At 34.1% G+C, this 20,797-nt stretch overlaps 1 protein-coding gene across 2 annotated transcripts in view; it reads left to right on the top strand.

Annotated features, from left to right (window-relative positions):
• NADK2 (NAD kinase 2, mitochondrial) overlaps positions 1–20,374 on the top strand; it is a 45,413-nt gene extending 25,039 nt beyond the window's left edge. Inside the window, exons 7-13 of one of the 2 annotated variants that reach the window (XM_061187708.1) lie at positions 3,854–3,932; positions 6,904–6,969; positions 8,315–8,410; positions 13,535–13,590; positions 13,721–13,774; positions 15,917–16,040; positions 18,244–20,374. In XM_061187708.1, coding sequence (XP_061043691.1) covers positions 3,854–3,932; positions 6,904–6,969; positions 8,315–8,410; positions 13,535–13,590; positions 13,721–13,774; positions 15,917–16,040; positions 18,244–18,382 — 614 coding nt within the window. In that variant the 3' untranslated portion in view covers positions 18,383–20,374. The remainder of the gene's footprint in view (positions 1–3,853; positions 3,933–6,903; positions 6,970–8,314; positions 8,411–13,534; positions 13,591–13,720; positions 13,775–15,916; positions 16,041–18,243) is intronic. The other variant, XM_061187707.1, reaches the window with a different exon arrangement.
• Positions 20,375–20,797: the final 423 nt, after the last annotated feature.

Genomic DNA, 20,797 nt, shown 5'->3' with positions numbered 1-20,797 from the left:
TAAAAAAAATTTTTTTAAGATATTAAAATCTTAGCTAGAAATTTTACTTTATACCTCACCAAAAGAAGTTATTGCTGTCTCCAAAAGATGTTCAGGATTTGGTTTTTTTCACCAACAGCATTATAGGAAAGATGTAGATTGGTATTTAAAGATTCATTGCTCAGATTCCTATCTCAGATTCACTGTTTTTAGTTTATAAGCTAAATTAATATATCATATATGAAACAAAATTACATATAAACTTAGTAATATTCAGGATGTTCCTATCTCATTAGTGTTAGTTCTAGAAAAAGAACAGAAAATGTTCAAAATAAAATATATATAAGAAAATTTCTCAAAACTTAGGCACCAGTTTTTGAATGTAAGGACCCACAAAGTACTTAATATAGTCAGTGGTAAGAGGTCCCACACCAAGGTATGTCAGAATACTAGGGATAAAGCAAACCTCTTGCAAGCTTCCAGAAAGGAAGTGATGGTGGTGTTGGTGGTGATTGTTGTTGGAACAGGTTATTAGATATATAAAGAATCTGGAATCAGAGTAGTTTCAGATTTCTCAATAATAACCCTGGAAATTACTTATATTAATTATTAATATTGTTATTAGCAATTATATAACATTTACAATGTCTAGGCACTATTTTAGTGGGCTTGTTAGAGGGTTTTTTGGGGTTTTTTTTGATAAAAGAGCTTTATTTTCTGAGAAAAATTTAGAAGGATTTCAAGGTATATCTCATATTTGCTATTTAAATTCTCTTCAAGTTGACAGGGAACATTTCCTAGGAAGCTGCCATTTGGGATTTTTGAATATAGGAGTAGGTTTGAGATTATAAATATACTACCATGTTTGACCCCTGATCGCTTTCTAATTTAGAACAAAAGATTACAGAGAAAAACAATCCTAGTTTTTTTTTTTTAAACTTCAGCTTGCAAAAGGGATGATATAACTTTTAAGCAAATAAAATTTTCTATCTAGTGTTATCTATCCTTAACTAGGTTATATTTGTATACAAGTTAATGAAGAAGAATTCATTTTTATTACCTTTATAGCTTCAAGGGAAGGTAGGGTTGATTTATTAGTTATTTTTTAAAAAACTTTTAATCACATAAACTAGTAACTTTCTTATTTGCAAGCCTGGTTGTATTAATTTGGATAAGTGAATTGATTTGATAAACAATCCCATAATCTCAGTGGCTTAACATACTGAAGGTCTATTTAGAGCTCAGCTCACTGTCCAAGGGGTGTTCAGGCAACCTCTGAACAATGGCTCCTACCATCTTCTAAGGCCTCTGAGTCTTCTGTTGGATCCTCTGTAGCTTGTGGGGAGAAGAAGACAGTGAGAGCATGGAGGATCCTTAGGGAAGTTTTAGGAGCCAGGCCTTTTCACTACTTTTGCTCATATTCTATTGGCTATTACTAGTCCCATGGGTATACCCAATGCGAGTAGACTTGGAAACATAGTCTAACAGTCTGACAGTGTGAGGGAATTGCACAGGATTGCAGCCTCTGTCACTAGTATAACAATTCTATACTTAAAAATACAAATTAATAATTAATTTTGTAATGCATTCTCTTGGATAGAAAATTGTTAATTGGTATTGAGTCCATCTTATCATGTCCTGTTGAAGCAAGTTGTAAATGAACAGTTCATGATTAGATAATGTTTGGTAGTCAATTAGCATGAAAGAAAATATAAGCAGAATTAAGATGATTAATGAGACTCGAAGTAATTTTATGTTTTCTCTTCCTTCTTTGATAAAAGATTTCAAGTGAACTTCAGCAAGCGCACATAATAAAAGTGCAATACAGAAAGGAAAATTAGGATGAGGAAAAACGGGTATAGAGATTAAAAAGTCAAGACCATATAAAATAAAAATATATGGTTACAGTTTGATGGTGAGATTTCAGATTTATTAGTAATATTTAGTGAGTACTTACTGTTAGTTGAGCATTTGCAGAAAATCTGTGGGGAGATGTAAAACATTCCATTAGTGATTTACCCTATGCAAAGAAAAATAACTTAAATAATAAATTTTAACTTTTTACATTGGTAAAACTTGTCAGATGTGAAAATGTGAATATATCTAGTACCAAATTAAGAGTTTCAAAAGTTAGGTTTTGCAGTCTGAAGTACAATCAAATTTGATTAAACACAGCAAATTTTCTATATACCTTTTGTGTCACGTTCTTTCTACTATATTAATGAGATTTAGCTGATAATGTTAACCCATTACATAATTTAGTCAAATAAGTTTTCAAAGGTTCCTTGGTATTGTAACAACAGCTTATAATTGAAAGAATAGTTGGGCCACTTTAGGCAGTTATAATCCAAAAGATATGAGATACATGTAATTAACATTCAATAAATATAAACAAATAGGCTACAAGTCAGAGGAGAATAATAGATTGGTGGTTGTGTTGGTGACAGTGGTGGAAAGTTTTATTAGTGTATTAAGTGTCTAATGTGTATTAGATATCTATACACACTACCCCGAAACATAGAATCTTAAAACGTAACAAATTACCCCAGAATTGAGCATCTTAAAACAAAATATTTATGATTTCATAGAGATTGTGAAGGTCAAGAATCCAAGAGTGGCTTAGCTTGTTAGTTTGAGTTTAGGGTCTCTCAGGAGGTGACAGTCAAGCTGTTGGCCAGGACAGCGGTATCTGAAGACAAGACTGTACTGGAAGATATGCGTCACAACTCGTCACATGGCTGTTAGCTTCAGTTCCTCACTATGTTGGCTTCTCCATTGGACTGCTTATGAAATATCTTCCCCCAGAGCAAGTGATCTGAGAGAGAGTGACCAAGATAGAAGCCAGGGTGTCTTTTTTAACCAAAGCACAGAAGTGACGTACCGTCACTTCTGCCATATGTTGGTCACATAGACTAATCCTGGTGTGATATGAGAGGGAGAGTTGTACAAGAATGTGAATACCAGGAGGCAGGAATCACTGGGGACCATCTTAGAGGCTAGCTGCTGCCACAGCTGAGGTGGACTTTTAAGCTTTGACTAAGGAAAAAAATGTGGAGGAGGCAGAAAAGGGAACTTGTTCCATAGTGCTTGCCCAGCAGGAGATACTTGGGTGCAGTGAATCTGCTCTTGGTGACATTGAGAGGAAGGGCCTGGCATTTCCATTTGGAGACTGGTAAAAGATAAAAAGTAAGAGAGACCATTTGAAGGTGACAATCACAAGTTTGATCCAGAAAGCAGTGGGAATTCTTTGGAGGATTTTGCATGATGGAGTGATGTTTAAGTAATCATCAAGGAAGATTACTTAAGCTGTGCATACAACCTTACAGAGTAAAAAATAGATGACATTTTTTTAGGAGTCATAAAAGGAGATGTGGCTCTGTTCCTCCAGTGCTGCCATTGCTAAAAATCACTCTTGAGGTTTTCTATTTGAAAAAATAATCTGATTTTTAACATAACTGATTTGGTTTCCTATATGAGCCATTCATGTAATTTGCTGCTTAAATCCAGAATGGCTCTCCTTTGGAAGTACTTGATCATTTCTACTTCTGAAGCTTCCAGAGTAAAACTAAGTCAAGTGTGACCACATGAATCTTATGCTATGGATAAATATATTTTATCACTCTTGAAAAATTGTTTCAAGAAGACCTAAGGTTTATTTTGGAGAGACAGGGGCTTCATTGCTTCATAATGTTTAGATGATTTTGTGGGTCTGTATTATGAATACTTTAAATATGATTGAATTTATATGTTAATAATGTTAAGGTATAGACACTATTAAGACAAATATGAATATATTAATATTTTATAAAATTTATATGATAAAATTTCTAAAATTTAAGGAGCTGTCTTGGATTTTTTTTTTCATTACCTTCAGGGTTTGAGGCTTCTGGACCCCAGCTTTTGCCAGTGAGAGCACTAAATGAAGTCTTCATTGGGGAGAGTCTATCATCCAGGTAGTTTTAAACCTGTGATCTTGAGTTTGAAATTTTAATATTTTAGTAATTTTTAAGCTATTTATTTCTACAACCTAAGATTTGTGAATGATTAATACTGTATAATTAAGAGAAATGAATTATTTAATGAAATATTTCCAAACCTTTGTACATGTTAATACATGTTAAGAGGAAAGAAGGTGTTATTACCAAAAAATTTGTGAAACCCTAGGTTAAACAAAGTTATTCAGATTTCTTTACTGCAGTATTTCTCAGAGCCTTTAATCTATCATATAGGTGCTTTATAAATGTTTAAGAGAATGATATATAGGCATACATTTGCAATTGACATAAAACATTGATCTTATAGACAGTCCATATTAAAATTGCCCTACTGACTGTCTTAATGTTTTTTAATGCTGATTTATTTGTTTGCTTGTTTTGGTCCAGGATGCAGTTAAGGAGAACGCATTTGGCTATCATGGCCCTTTAGATTTAATTAAGAACAGTTCTTAGCCCCACCCCTGTTTTGTCATCTGTGATTTTAACATTTTTGAATGGTCTAAGCCAATTGGTTTGCAGAATATTCCTTTTTTTAGATTTGTATGATTTTTTTTTCTTCTCTGCATGATAAGATTCAGAATAAGCATTTTTGGCAAGTATACTACATAGGTAATATTGATCCTTCTTAGTGCAACATCATAAAGCAAGTGTATTGACAGCTTAAGATTTGTAACCATTATTACCAAAAATTAAGTTTAGTGAAGTTCTTTACTAGGAATATAAAAATACAGTATTTTATTACTGATAAAATCTATTTTGTGAGTGTTGAATATAATTTAGGCTTAAATCGTCAATAGAATTTTTTTGCAAAAATTTTTTTGTGTGACACCAGTTACCAGTTATAAAGTGACTGCCATAATATAAAGTTAATTTAACTCTTGGTAGTATGTTAGAACTTTCCTTCTCATTTTTGTTGATGTAAGTGAATTAGGGGTGGAAGATAGAGATGAATCTATATCCTACTTTCCTGCTTCCAGAACCATGTGACCCTTTGAAGGTCACGTAATTGATTCCCTAGTTTACCGAGAGTTTCATATATTCTGAAATTCTCTTTATTATAAGTCATATCCTTTTATAGAAAGTTTAATTATGATGAGAAAAATTTGTCTTAAAAAAGCCACATTTTAGCCAATAACTTAACTGAGGTAGGTAGTACTGAAGAGAACAAAGCCTTGATTCAACAGAATGATTTGAATGATCTTTTTGAGTTGTAATTATTTTGATTAATATAATTTTAAATTTATGCAATAAAATACATTGTGCACCCACTAGGGATATAAAGATGAATAAGGTAAAGATAGTGGTATCTCACATAAAGGTAGTAAAATACATAATTTAAAAATTATTAAAAGTAAAATGTATTCTTCAAAGAAATCAAATAAAAATATATTACTTAAAGAACTTTAAAATATGGTAAAATGTAAAGATGTATTTAATATAGTAAGACTTATGCAGCAACGGAAAAACTTTGTGTATAGCATATCAAGTTTGAAACAGCATGGAAATGAGTAATGGATACTTTTGTGTCATAAGAGAGAAGGAAGAGAATGTAACTCTAATTAGTGATATAATCTAGTCATTATTGCTAAAGAGGCAGAAGAGAACAACAGCTTCAAAATGAGATTGGAGGAGGTCTGCATTAAAATAAATAGATGACAAAGGTAAAGATGTTTTGTGAGTTTATGCTTAATTCTAGGGAAGCCATTTAATGGCTTACATTATTCTGTTTGTATATTTTAAAGGTCATAACTTCTGAGAGCTTCTACTAGTGTTGCTTTATGATTTGTACTTACTAAAAAATAACTTATAAAAGGAGGAAAATTGGGGTCAATTGATAGATTTTTTGGAAATTCAGTGAAGTCCCATTAGGAGGTTTTAGATTGAATGCTTTTATTTTTTTGTGGTGGTTGTGATTTGGTTGGTTTACCCCGATGTCTGATGCTCGTTCTTTTTGTGATCTTAGATGCCTCACCTGATATCTTTACTAAGATAAGGGCAGCAATGGGTTGGCTTCTGATGCTACTGAAAAAGATTTAACTACTGGAAATGTTAGAACTTATTTTTAAAGACTCTATGACATAGACCCTTAGGCAGAAAGGAAATGAACACTTACTGGATGCCTGCTATGTGTCAGGCACTGTGCATGCTGTATAAGTTGTCACAGGTATGCTCATAGCAACTCTGTGAGAAAAGTAGTTGTATTTATTAGTGAAAAATTGAGATTTGGAGAATTCAGATAACTTGCCCAAGGTCATATATTTAGTTAATTAGCATCAGAACCATCATGTAAACCCAGAATTTCTGATTCCAGATCCTGTATTGAGTTGTCATGAAAACTTGTGAAGTATTGCCAATTTTTTGAACTGCCCCTGCCTGTACACGCCTTCCCACTGGCAGTGCTATCTCAAGGTCATCTTGTATTATTTCTTATATAGTATCTTGTTTACTGCTTAAAGCAGAAAACAGCACTCTAAATAGTTGGTAATTATTATTTACTTTAAAATTTCTGACCTACTTACTAGAATATAAAGGTCAAGAAGATCGTGTCTATTATGTTTGCCATTAAATCCCCAGTACCAACACAGTGCTTATTAAAACATATTAGGCACTTAATAATGTTTATGGAATGAATAAATATTGAGTCCTGCCAAATGTTATCATTATCTCCATTTTATAGGGAAGTCTGTGGCTCAGAGAAGCGAAGTAAATTGCCCCAAATCACACAATTAATAAATAACAGAGCCAGGGTAAGCCTGTGCTCTTCTTCAGTGTATACAGTAGAACTGTGGTCTTCCTGAAAACTGAAGTGCTTTGCTTGGAAAATATGAAGTGCAGCAATATTATTCCTGCCTCATTTATAATGTTCTTAGACTTAAGAACATTTTAAAAGCCCAATTTTTTTTCTTTTCTCCTATTTGTTCTAACCTAGAATGTCTTATTCTTGGGCTGTAGCAGTGGACAATTTAAGAAGAAGTATACCCACTCTAAAGGGACTGTGAGTTTTATTGCTGCCTTAAAAAAATAATCTCCCTGAAGCCAAAATTCTATGAGTTGACTAATCTTGATAAACCTGCATGTGGGAATGACACTAAATTTGTTCATTGTTTTGGGTCAGCGTCTCTCTCACCTGACTATACTTTCCTTTCTCTTCACCTCTGCTTCTCTTCTATCCCCACTTACCTATAATCTCTGGTTCTATGTGATTCTGGCATAATAGCAGCCATTCCTGTGGATTCAGATGGCTTGTCTGTGTATAATAGGCTCCTAATGTACCTAAAATTCCTAATTTTCTAGGAAGATATAACAAAGCTATGAAATAGATTAAATGTGAATATTAGGCTTGCTATCTTTTATTTTTGTAGAGAATGCTGACTTTAGAGAAAAAATGACATGGAGTTATATCATGTAAAACGTTCACAAACCAAGAGCTTGGCAGGAGAAAATGAAAGGGTTAGAATAAGAGATAAATTATCCATTGAATGTTAGTATTTGCAGGCATGTCTAATAATTGTCATTATTTTGAGAAGTTGTATTTTGTTAAGGGTTTATTTTAACTTTTTTATTTGCTGGAGAAAAGTAACCCATTGTTGACCAGTGACATCATTATTTTAAGATACAGTTCACAAAATAGGCTTTTACGTGTTTCAAAAGCTCTTTGAATAGTTGCAAATCATTTATACATTCATGCAGTTAAAGAATAGTGTCATTATTGCTGGTGTGAGAAGACTCAGTTAATTCCATATTTATTAAATAAGAAATATAAATCTTAAAAAATTACAGTTCTTGTTCCCTAGTTTCGTCCAGTGATCCAGGACTGGTTGAGATTTTTCTTTAGAACTTCATTATCTCTGCTAGCTTACTATCAATTCAAAAGGCACATTAGTATGTAACTTAAGAAACAAGAGTTTAGCAGAAACTATTGGTAACTTGAAGGATTAGATGCAGACTTAGATGTATCAAGGACTAGCTACCAAGAATGAAACTCCCCTAGGAATGGTATTTTCTTTTTGAATTCTGAAATAAGGTTCTGTATGTTTCCATAAAAGCAGTAGCAGCAATGCTAGGTAAAAATTTACAAGAAGCTCCTGTTTGAAATGTTAAAGTATTGATAGAAAGGAGGCGCATATAGATCAGAGAGGGATGCAGACATGCAGATATTTAAAATTTTTTTTCACATAATTAGTATTGAAATTAGCATCATGATGTGTGTGCTGACTAAGTCAGGTATGTCTGAGTCAAGCTGGCCTACTTAGATTTCATCAGCGCTGAAAGACTATGTTTATCTTATTTACCATGAGACATAAGTTCAGCCAATCCACTTTTATATTCTCAATTCACAGGGCTTCCTACTACGAGATTTCAGTTGATGATGGTCCATGGGAAAAACAGAAGAGTTCAGGGCTCAATTTGTGTACTGGAACAGGATCAAAGGCCTGGTGAGTAACTTGGGATGTTGCTTATCAACTTTTGTGAAATACTTTAAGTAATTGTAATTTAGTTGCTATCTCATATCGGTGTATCTAAGGCCTCTAATACGCAAGAGGTAGCTAGCCTGGTGTTATTATATCGGTTGGCTCAGTTTATGCTACACTCATTGATTGGGTCCAGGAGTCCAGCTTTGACTTCTTAGATTATAGTGCAGCCTGGATCTGGTCATTTTTTAGCTTCCCATACTAGGTTTGTAAAGAGAAAAAAGAAAATGAGAAATGTTTTTAGGGACTATATATTTTTAAAAATGAATATTTTAAGTAATAGTAAAGAAATGAAAACAAAGTACAGTATCAAAAAATACGCTGGAGGTTTGTGCATTCAAGACATAACTGGAGATAACCTGGGACATCCTGCAACTTGTTTACCCTGTGACCTCTCTCTGGGAAGTCTCTTCTACTTCTTAGTACACACATGCACATGCCTCCCAGACCTTTATCTGTAGCTGTCTTCTCTTGAGTATAAACTCATATTGTAAACTTACCTACTACATAGGATGTTAATAGCATTTCAAATTCAACACATTTAAAACTGAATTTATTGTCTTCAGTTGTTCTCCCCGTGTTCCCTGTCTTGCTTAATAGTATCACCCTTAACCTCGACTTCATATTCTCAGGAAAACACATTATTCCTTAAAACCTTGCTCTTATCTTTGAGTCTCCCTTTTTTCCCCTATGCATTTACCAGTCTCTAAATCCTGTCAGATATAATTCAGAAGCTCTAGCCCCCGTTTTTAGTTCCTATTGCTATTTCTTTGGTATAGGGCCCCATCTTTTCAGTGAATATTCTTTGTGTCTCACCCTTTATTCTTCAGGCTGTCATTCATACTACTACCACAGAGTAATATTTCTAAAATGTAGGTATATCTCACTATTTCCTTCTGTGCTTTAAAACTTTCGTTGACTCCTATGTTCACATTGCTCAGACTGTCACATAAGGCCCTTTAAGTATGACCTCCTTGCCAGCCTACTCCTGCCTGACCCTAACCCATCACACTGGAGACACTGCAAGCTACTTGCAATTCTTAGCACAAGCCATGTTCTCTCTGGGCTTTTTGTTTTTGCTCAATGCAGCTTCTTCCTGCATTGAATGCCTGAACACTCTCCCCTTTCCATCCACTGGCTGAAAATTCCAATCTTCAAATGTCATTTTCTGTAGGAAACCTTTACTTAAGACCTAGTTCCTTTCATAAGCCTAATTAATTGATTCCCTTTTTTGCCCTTACCCAGCACTTTTTCCTCATCGCACTGTTATAGCACTTGGCACATTATTAGTTTCTGATAAGCTCATACCCAGTTAGTTTGAGCAACTTGAGGCACATGGGGTATTGACTAGTGTTTTTTTTTTCCTGCTTAATTTTTTGTGTGCATAGCACATTGCTTAATACAAAGTCACTTAAATACTTTTTGAATAAATGACTACATGCTCACAAATACAGCTAAAACAGTGCTTATCAAACTGACTTTAAGTTTGGATGCTTTAAAATTGAGTTTTATTTCCCCTACCACACACTTTATAGTTGAGTCCTGTGTTGATGTTGCATTTAAGTAAGTAGGGCTGAGACTAGAATTTCAGTCTTCTCTGTGTTGCTTATTAAAGTCTGCTTTGTCTCCTGTGCTCTAGTATAGAACCAACTCTCTCTGTCTCTCTAACTATATCCTGTCCCTGCCACCTTGGTTAACTCAGTCTCTTTTCTTCTCTACTCAGCCCTATGTAGCTTACTTGCTTCTAACATGTTCTACTCTCCTCCCTGTCATAACTGATAATTCTTTCGTTACGATTGCATTTCCCATGTATCTTTTGATCCTTTTTCTCTTCAGAAAGTAGGGGGAGAAAAGAGAAGCCTAGGGGCCAGAGGGACTGAGGGAAAGTTATATGTTCTATACGTTAATAATTGCAACTTACTGCAGTACCATTTTTGAGCACTTTCTTTGTCCCAAGTAAGTATATTGTCTTATTTAAATTCTCAAAAATATTCTGGAATTAAGTGATTTTATTTTCATTAGTAGAGTTTAAAAAGTCTCAGAAGTTGGCTGACTTGCCCAAAGCCATGTGGCTAATAAATGGTGGAGGCAGGATCTAAATTCTGGACTTAACTATAAGCTGTAGACCTCATGAGCCACAGAAGGAGGAAAAGCATGGACGGTCCCCTGTGGGAGGTTGTGAGACATGCTTAGAAGTGTTGCCCATGATAGCCACTCTTGTTCCTTTAGCTAGAGCTTAGTTACATGCTATGTGGCAAGAGGGGGTGGGAAATATAGCCTAATCATGTGTCTGGGGTTGGGGGGGAAGAGAGTTCAGGGATTAGCTATCCCATCTTTGCATTTCCAAAAATTCTTGCACAAGACATAGGATGTAATGGTTATGTTGCATAGCAAGTGCCTCTGCATTGTTGCATTCTCATCTCGGTCCTCTTCCCAGTGTGGAATGTGATCTGTAGCACACACCAGGAGAAGTACCACAGAGCGGGATTATTTCTGTTTCCATGAGTTCTTAAGACTGTTGCCAGTCCTCCTCCATACATTCTGTCCTCGCAGACTTAATTAAGGGTGAGGAGGTGTTCTTAAGAGAAAGTTTTACTAGCTGAGGAAGATATGAGACTCCTTGTCTTTCAGTTTGGTTGTCTTTAGTAGAAGTTATGTCCGGTTTCAAATCAGAACTCTTAGAAGGGTCAAGGTTGTAGATCTGAGGAAAAAGTTGTTGTGTGCTAGCTAACACCTGCTTTGGCACATAGCTTGTCTTTGATATAGAATGTAAACCACTCCTAAAGGTAGAGTGAATTGGCTGAGATTTCGATTACAACCACAGGAAATTAGTTTTAATTTAACCCCAATTCAGAGAACTTAGTTTGTGTTGATTTGTGGTATCTCTAATAAGTCATAGTTCTAGGAATGTTAGAGCATGTCTTATAAGACTTCTTTTCTCTTAAACTAAGTCTTAACTACAATAAGGAGATATAAGTCATTAATATCTTTTGCCCTAAACATATTTTAATTCAGTGGCACCCTAATAAAGAGCTTATTTTTATGTGACTTTTAATTTAAAGTATAATTCCGAAACAGTATCTTTCAGTAATGGGTATATTCAGAGGAATTAGAGTATAACTCATACATATTCCTTGCATTTGACATTTTCATTCAGTGTTGAGTTCTTGCTGTGAGCCAGGTAGTGCCCTAAGTGCCTTATGTCTTGTAGTGTGTGTGACAGTAATGCGAATGAGATAGGTTTTGTGAACCTCATACTAAACGATAAGAAAGTCAGAACACTCAAAAGTATTTTGCTTTATACCACATAGTAAGTATGAGCAAAGGTACAGAGGCGAGAATGAGCCTGGGGTGTTTGGAATGTGAAATTGGAGGGCAGATAATGGTGAAAAATAGGAAAGGCAAGGGCTAGATTTTAGATTTTTTTAGCATAGGGGTATGGTCTGTGAATGACCCCAATTTTTTAGTGTAAAAATTTGTGTATCTGCATTTTTCTTAAGAGAATGTCCAAAATGTTTTCACATTTCTCAAAATGTGGAGGCTATTGGATTAGAGGGTATACAGAGTATCTCTTATTCCTCCTCCTCAAAAATATTAAGAGCCACTGAATTAGGTCTGGAGTTGTGTGACTATGCAACGTTGTTCCTGTTCATGTGGATTATCTACTGAGAAGAGTGAGAAGAGTTAGAGGCAGGAGAATTCCAAATTACCTGGAAGAGTTTTTTTTTTTTTTAAACCTTTCCTTAACCATCTTTTTAGACCCCAGCACAGAGCTTCTTTTAAAAGTTATTCAGGGACTTCCCTGGTGGCGCAGTGGTTAAGAATCCACCTGCCAGTGCAGGGGACACGGGTTCGAGCCCTAGTCTCGGAAGATCCCACATGACGCAGAACAACTAAGCCTGTGCGCCACAACTACTGAGCCTGCGCTCTAGAGCCCACGAACCACAACTACTGACCCTGTGTGCCACAACTACTGAAGCCTGTGCACGTAGAGCCCGTGCTTCTCAACAAAGACAAGCCACCCCAATGAGAAGCCTGCGCACCGCAGTGAAGAGTAGCCCAGCTCGCCGCAACTGGAGAAAGCCCGCGCACAGCAACGAAGACCCAACGCAGCCAAAAATAAATAAATTAATTAATTAATTTTTAAAAAAGTTATTCATGTTTGTGTTAACGTTTGTTCTTAAGTGGTTAAGCAAGGCATCTTGCTAGTAAAAGATTTCTCATCTTCAGAAACTATTTTATAATTTGAAGAAATACACATTTTAAAATATGTGAAATAATACAAAGAGTATACAACAAAAAGTTAGTCTCTTTCATTTCGTATCTCTAGTACTAATCTCCAGATATAACCACTCTGTATATGCATATATTTTTTTAATATAAGTAAAACAGGTAAGTTTTATGTATATATGCACACATACATACCATATAATGCTTTTGGTTTTTTAACTTAACATATTGTTATCTTTCCATTATCAGTACATATAGTTGTATTTTAGCCTTTTTAATATCTACATAGTATTCTACTGAGTGGCTATAATATAATTTATTTACCCAGCTTCCTATGGTTTTGCTATTATGTGCTTCCCAGTTGTTTTGCTATTATAAACAATGCTTCAGTAAATATCCTTGTATTTGTCTTTGTGTATTATATGTACAAATATATTTTAGGATAAACTACTAGATTGAAGAATATGTTCATTTTAAATCTTAATAGAGCAGAATTGCCCTCCAATTGCAATTTCTATAATTCCATTAGTATATGAGAATACTTCTTTTCCCATACCCATGTCAATACATTGTCAGTTTTTAATCTTTAAAATCTGAGAAAAATCTTGTTTTAATTTGTATTTCCTCAAGTATGAGTAAGATTGAACATTTTTCTCATATAGACCCATGAACTATTTGCCCATATACTTTGCCCACTTTTTAAAACTGTATAAGGTGGCTCTTGTCTTTTGGTCATTTTTTTTTTTTTCCTGATAATTTCTAAGAGTTCTCTGTACATTAAGTAGATTATTCCTTTTTCATTTTTCGTATGTTTTTAGAACTAAAATAAGAAAAGATGTATATGGTGTTTGTTTCTAGGTCATTCAATATTAACAGGGTTACACCTCAGGCTGTGGAAGATGTTCTAAATATTGGTGAGTACCAAATAGCTCTTATATGTTACTATTATAATATGCTAAATATATTTCATTGTATGTTAGCTGTATTGTACATTATAAAATATTTTATTTAATCAAGATATTTCCCCCTTTCCTTTTTCAATAGCAAAACGACAAGGAAATTTAAGTCTTCCATTGAACAGAGAATTTGTAGAGAAAGGTCAGTGACCAATGATCATAACTACTAACACTTTCAGTTAAGTTCTGTACATATTTTGAGGATGTTATTGTGAAGTGTACTTGTCTAATTAAGCAAAGCGTAGTACTTTTTTGACTCAAACATGCTCTTAATATATACCCCTTAAAATATATTTTAAACAATAAAAAGTTTAAAGCTGGAATTTTATATTATGATTTTTGTCAACCATGGAAATATAACCTCTGTGTCAAAACAGTGTGACTGCAAACATGTCCTGGGGGATAGGAAAATGTAGAAAAATACACATCTGGAAATTAGGAAATGCACACCTAAACTCAGTGTGCCATTAATATCCTCTAAATGAGAAGGAATTCACTGAGCTCTGATTGCTTACCTTCACGTTCACTAAAATCTTCTCTTTAACCTTCTCCTATATATTCCTGCCCAGTTATTTCAGGGTTCTTTTAAGAGAACCAGCACAGTTGGAGAAAGGATACTGATCAGCGAATTTGAAGACCTAGGTTCCAATCCCAGACCAACCACTCACTGTGAAACGATGGGCAAGACTGTTTCTTTGCTCCTCTGCTTCCTCAACTGTGGAATGGGAGAGTGGACGTAGATTGCTGGGGCATAAGAATTTTTCAAATTTATTTGTTAGATTTTTTTTTTTTAAAATATTTAAATTCGTAAACTGAAAACCACATTCATTTGATTTGCATATGAAATTTTAACACTAAAGTCTACTCATCTGCTAGGATCATTTTCAAAAGTATGGACCTCAAACTAAAGCTAAATCGTGCTGTCTCTGTTTAATTGAAGAGTATCCTAAGATTTCAAGGTAAATTATTTTTAAAAAACAAAAAATCCAAACTTGTTTATAGTTGCATCTATTTACCTGTGCTGCAACTGTCATCCATAAACATTTGAATTTGAGAGTTATCAGAACAGACATGTTCTTACTGGTCGCTTTTAAAATGATTTAGCAATACATGATAGAGTATATTAACAGTGTGAGTTCATTTTATTTATATATTTTGGATTCTCGTAAGACTTTCTTTGTTGGGGAGATAGTTTGTCTTTAAAATATAGTTTGTAAACAGGACTAAATCTCTGTGGTTACTTTCAGCTCTCTCAAATGGACTGTTTTCTCCCTTTCTCAATTTGAGACCTAAAAGATTATTTTAATCATGGCTTTGAGCTAGAATTAGTGTTAAATCTGCATCAAAGAAAGGAAAGTTAGGCATTTATAGTAATTGATTCTTCATTATATAATTTAACTTAAAGCATAATGTGTATAAAACAACTGAAATTTATATCAGGTATACAAATTAAGGGTATATATAAAATACAGTGATTGATTTTTCTTTTAATAAACATACTGCTTTACTGAATGAATATTATTCCTTTGAAGATTTGACTATCTTCAGAAGCAATAGTGAACGCCAATGGTGCAGTCACTGTTACAGACACTTCATTTAATTCAAATGAAATTTTGGTATATAGTGTAGATTATCTAATAGTCTTGCAATGTCTTTCAATGTGGTGCTCAACTAAATGTTCTTTCAAGCCCAGTTTCTTTGTACGGTTGTTTTTAACCAGTTTGTGCTCTGCATGCCAACTCTTGTGTGCCTCTTGGTTAGAGAGAAAGCAGATCCAAAAGACTTCTAGAAATATCTTGAGTAATAGCAGTTTCATTAGAGAAAGCATATTGCCTGCCATTGTTTGAGACTGAATTTTATATCAAGACTATTAACATACTTATGAACTCTTTGGCGTGGTATTTTGGAAAGGAACTTATTAGCAAGAGATTATGGCAACTTAAGGTGCATTTTCGAGTGCCTCAAACTAGTTTCTCTTTTTTTTGTTTGATTACTAGCTTTACAGGTCCCCCCAAGCCCGCCCAATGCACCGATTTCCGCTATATTATGGGTCCTGCAGGCATCTGGGGCGGGTCTTGGAACATAGTCCTCATTTATAAGCGTTGTTTTGTTGGTTTTTTTTTAATGGAACGTGTTGTGAGTTCCAAGAAACTTGCTGCCCACCAGACCTTTGGAATAGAACTGTGCTTGTAAATTGGGGATGGCATCCATTTTCATTTTGCACTTCTCAGAAGTGACTGTCTTTCCATAGAATGTGCTAATATTTGTTTTTTTTCCTTTATAGTAACAAATGAATATAATGAATCGCTGCTCTATAGTCCAGAAGAACCAAAAATACTTTTCAGTATTCGAGAACCAATAGCAAACAGAGTTTTTTCAAGCAGTCGTCAGCGTTGTTTCACCTCAAAGTAAGCTTCCAAAGTTGTCTTGTGGCTGTTTTCCTCCCTTGTAATTATAAAGCACAGTTGGCTTTAAAAGTGTTCAATTTCATTAAATTCACTCCTTCAAACTTAATCTAGCTGGGAAAGTAGAACCTGTAGAAATAAAGAGGTGTCATGCTAACCTGGCTACAGTAATATTTTGTCTAAAACTTAGGGTTCCATTTTAGAGAAACTAAAATTTAAGTTAATAGAAAGGAGAGCATAGTTATTTAATTGGGTGATGTGGGCTTGTTTGTTTGTTTACTCTAGTAAGACATAGTAAGATCAAATAATCACTTCAAAAGAAACTGACTGGAAAGCAACTTTTTTTTTCACATGCTGTGGCATAAAAGCAGGACATGCATTCATTACAAAGTCTAACCTGTACAGCAATATAACTTTAGAGTAGGATTCATTGCTTTCAGCTTTTCCCTAAAAGTGAATCCCCCCCCATCCCCACATTTATTAAATTTGCCTTGGATTCTTTTTTGGGGGGAAGAGGATATACAGAAATGTTTGTAATTTCTTATTTTGTAAAGGTTGCCCAATTTTCCAAACTAACAAGAAAACCTACTATAATTCTGAAAATCTGTCATCTATCTCATGGCAAGCAAAGGACAGTTTAATTACAAATCGCTGCTTATAGTGTGCATATAGTCTTTTGAAAATACACAACTGAATTTTTCCAGGAAAGACACAAAAAAGGAAACTCGTCATACTTAAGAATCACTTTATCATTTGAGAGTTAATTTTGATTAATCAACGAATCTATACTCAGTTTGGATGAAACTATAAAGATTCATTTAAATGTTTGCTCATATAAGTAGGAGAATAGCTTTATGACTTTGGTGGTTGGAAAATATTTCTTAGCAACAAGATTGATAAATTGAACTACGTTAGAGTTAAGAACTTTTGTTAATCAAGACACCATTAAGAAAATAAAAAGGCAAGCCACAGAGTGAGATAGTCTAGCAATGGACTCATATCCAGAATATATTTTAAAAATTCCTACAAGTCAATAAGAAAAAGACAGGCACCCCAGTAGAAAAATGGCCGAAAGTCATGGACAGGCATTTCACAAAAGAGAATATCCAAATGGCTGGTAAGTATATGGAAAAATATCCTTGACCTTATTATTCATCTGAGAAATACAAATTAAAACTACATAATATGATACCACACACACCAGAATAGCTCAAATACTATCAACAAGGTGGAGCAAGTGGAACTTTCATGTACCACCATTAGGAATAGTTTGGGAACTTGTCTGGCAGTTACCTACCGAAGCAGAATATAGCACATGCAGTGACCCAGTAATTCTGCTCCAAGATATATATCCAGCAGAAATGTATACACTGACAAGAAATGTGTGCACCAAAAGACATGCTGAAGAATATTCATAGTAGCACTATTCCCAATAGGTAAAAACCCAAATGTCCATGAACAGTAGAAGAGATACTTAAATTTGGGTATTTTTGTACAATGCAAGTGTTTTCAGACAGCAATGAATATGAACACACGGCTGCTACAGGTAATAACATGGATGATTTCACAAACATGCTATTGAGCAAAAGAAGCCAGACACAGGCATACCTGTTGTGTTCTTTCATTTATATAAAGTTCAAGAATAGACAAAACTATTACTACTATGGTGATTGAAATTAGGATAGTGGATATGCTTGGGACGGGGGGGCGGGGGGTAGAGACTGGGAGATGGGAGTAAGAGCAGTGAGGGAGCTTCTGGGGAGCTGGGTAACAGTTCCTAATTTGGGTGTTGATTACACAAGTGTGTTCATTGAGCTGTACCCTAATAATTTGTGCCTGTTCTGTATGTTGTACGTAAATAAAAATTTTACATGAAAATAGTTACCTTCTTGCTCACTACTTAAAATACTTCTAATGGTAATAACTCAACATTCAAAAGCCTATGAATTCCATCTGAACTTGTTCACTGATAAATGTTTGGGTGAATGGAGCTCTCCTGAACATTTAAGTTTTGAGATTTTTTTGATAATGTACCCACATATTCACATAGTCACTAATTCTCTCATACCAAAGAGCAACTTGATGTTTAAAATCAAGGCCAAATGATCTATCTGCCAGTTTAGATGAAAATGAAGTGTTTTAAAGAAACTGTAATTTAGGATTAAGAAAAGTGTTAATATTTAATGAGATGTTTCTTTCTGCTTAGGGTTTGTGTTCGTTCTCGTTGTTGGGATGCCTGCATGGTTGTAGATGGAGGAACTTCCTTTGAGTTTAATGACGGAGCAATTGCTTCAATGTTGATCAATAAAGAAGATGAGCTTCGAACTGTCCTTCTAGAACAGTGAAGGATTTCCTCAGATGACAATTTTGATTACTGGCAAAAATAGTTTTACTGTGGAAACAGACTGCCAGTCATAAGGCTACATTTTTTGGTTATTGTTGAGACTGGTTGGCCTTGGGCTCAAAGGTGATCAGGAAAGAGATTTGTATTATTCTTCTGTTGGATTCTGATGGAAAAGATATTCACTGTGTGAGAAAATGGATGGACTAAATTGATTAGAATTCATACCAGTGAAATTTCTATATTGCTTACAATTGGTTTCCAAGAGTGCTGATATCTTTAAGTTTAGAGAGGTAGGCTCCAATAAAAGATTAAATGTTTAGGATTTGAAATTTAACTGTACAAGCTTTTTTTCCTTCCTTTTCCTCCTAACTTTGTGGAATTGGTCAGACCAAACACATCTCATTTGATTAGTGTTTTTTTATAGTACCTAAAAGTCAAGATTTTTTAAAAGATTTGATGATGGAGAATTTTGATAAATCCTGACATTGACCTAATTGAAGTAGGTAAATGTTTTTTATATGCTAAGAGTTTTCTAATTTCAGAACACAATGATATTGTTATGACTATTGATTTAAAAAATTCAAACAATCATTTTTGAAATTATTTATAGATGTTTTCATTTAATTGACTGTCAGGTTAATTTTGACAATGCTGGGTGAAATATATCTGGACAAAATCATGACACCATTTCAAATGTATTAATTATCCAATAACTATTTTGGGTCTTAGGTAATTTTTTTTTTTAATGATTTGAGTGTCTAATAAAGTTCTTCCTTATTTACAACTATCTAACATGGATTCAAAGAGTGAAAGGATGAACTAATTAGACATATTCTATTAGGAGTTTGGTAAAACCTTCTAAAAAATATTTTCATCTAGTGTAGGAGTATTGTCAGAAAGAAAATGGATTATTTAATAAATATGCAAAACACTTTAGTTTTGGAATTGCCTTACTTATTATCATGGTAGTTTTCACCTAGCTCATATTCCAAGTTTTACACATTAGCTTTGGAGGATAAAATGTTATGGCTTTTCTTTTTTTCCCGTTAAGACAGTTTCTTTACCTAATTCCTGATCTACTTATAAGTAATCCTAGAATTATCACAGAAAGTACCTCTTGCTGCATCATGAGACAGTTGGTATTCTCATTCCAGTTATTCAAAGTTGTATTTTTTTTTTTCACTTGCTGTTAAAAGCTTTTCTTCAATCACTGAAATATTTATTGAATAGCCACTCTGTGCCATGTACTGTGTCAGGTGCTAGATATACATTGGTAAAGTAAACAGACTCTATCGTATAGAACTTGAGTCTAGTGAGCTCAGAAGTAAATTCTGTGAAAGCTAGGATGTATTATAATCAAATTGAGTGCTCTTAGTTCTGGCAACAATTATCATGTTCTTGTCAAAATTTTTATCTAAATGTTACTATACAAAGATAACCTAAGTTTTGTTGTATATCCAGAACAAGAATCTGTTTTTTTTTCCTTAGTTAAGAGTATCTGCATAGACACTAATAGCAAGGAGTTTACGTGATGCATACAATAAAAATTGGTGTTTTCCCAGAGATGGATCTAATTTCTTGTTTGATTTAAAAATGATATACTTAAGATGCCACTTTAGAAAGAAGTGAAATTCCACGCTACAGAAACTCCCTAACAGGTTTAAAATAACTTTTTGACAAAAATGCCAACTCCATCTTTAATATCAAGGAAATCTGATTGTCCAAAATGGTACCAGAGATCTGTTTAATATGTAACATATTAATAGGTAACCTGCTATGTAAAATTGTTCATAAGCCATAGTTTAAAGGTTTTAAAAATACTTAACGTGCTTCATTTGTGATATAACTTCTAACATTTCTGCTCTGTGGTGGGGATTTATTTGTAAGAGATGATGAGAGGCAAAGGATGTTTGAATAGCAAAAATGTTTTTATGAATGAGTTAACCTTTTCATGGCAACTACATGTGAATAAAATTAAACCATTGTTATCTTTTCTTTTTTAGTTCATTTCTTTAGCTCTTATGGGTCATTATTTGAAAACCAGATTTCCCCAGAATGTTATGTTTCAAGAGTTTTTTCCCCACTGCTATGTATTACTCTGTGCGCTTTGACTTCATTCACTGCTAATGTGCCACAGTGCTTCCTGGTAAATGTAGACTCTTCAGATAATTTTGAGTTAATATTTTTGATGCTCTGTATGTATTTATATTCATGGCCCTAGTAAATCAAATCATATTACATGAACTGCTGAACTAGAAAGAGGAATTGTTTATTTCAAATGTAGTTTATTCTTGTTAACATTAAAAATAACCATGAAGGATTAGTGTACTGTAAGTCAATAAGAAGGCTTATGTAAGTTTTCTACATGAAGGAAGGTATAAAGAGTATTTTTTTTAAGTGTCATGGGCTTTATTTT

Source organism: Eubalaena glacialis, chromosome 4 (assembly GCF_028564815.1).
Source record: "Eubalaena glacialis isolate mEubGla1 chromosome 4, mEubGla1.1.hap2.+ XY, whole genome shotgun sequence".
In the NCBI taxonomy this organism is placed as follows: domain Eukaryota; kingdom Metazoa; phylum Chordata; class Mammalia; order Artiodactyla; family Balaenidae; genus Eubalaena; species Eubalaena glacialis.
The sequence above is the reverse complement of the archived record's forward strand: the minus strand, read 5'-3'. Positions and strand labels throughout refer to the sequence as shown.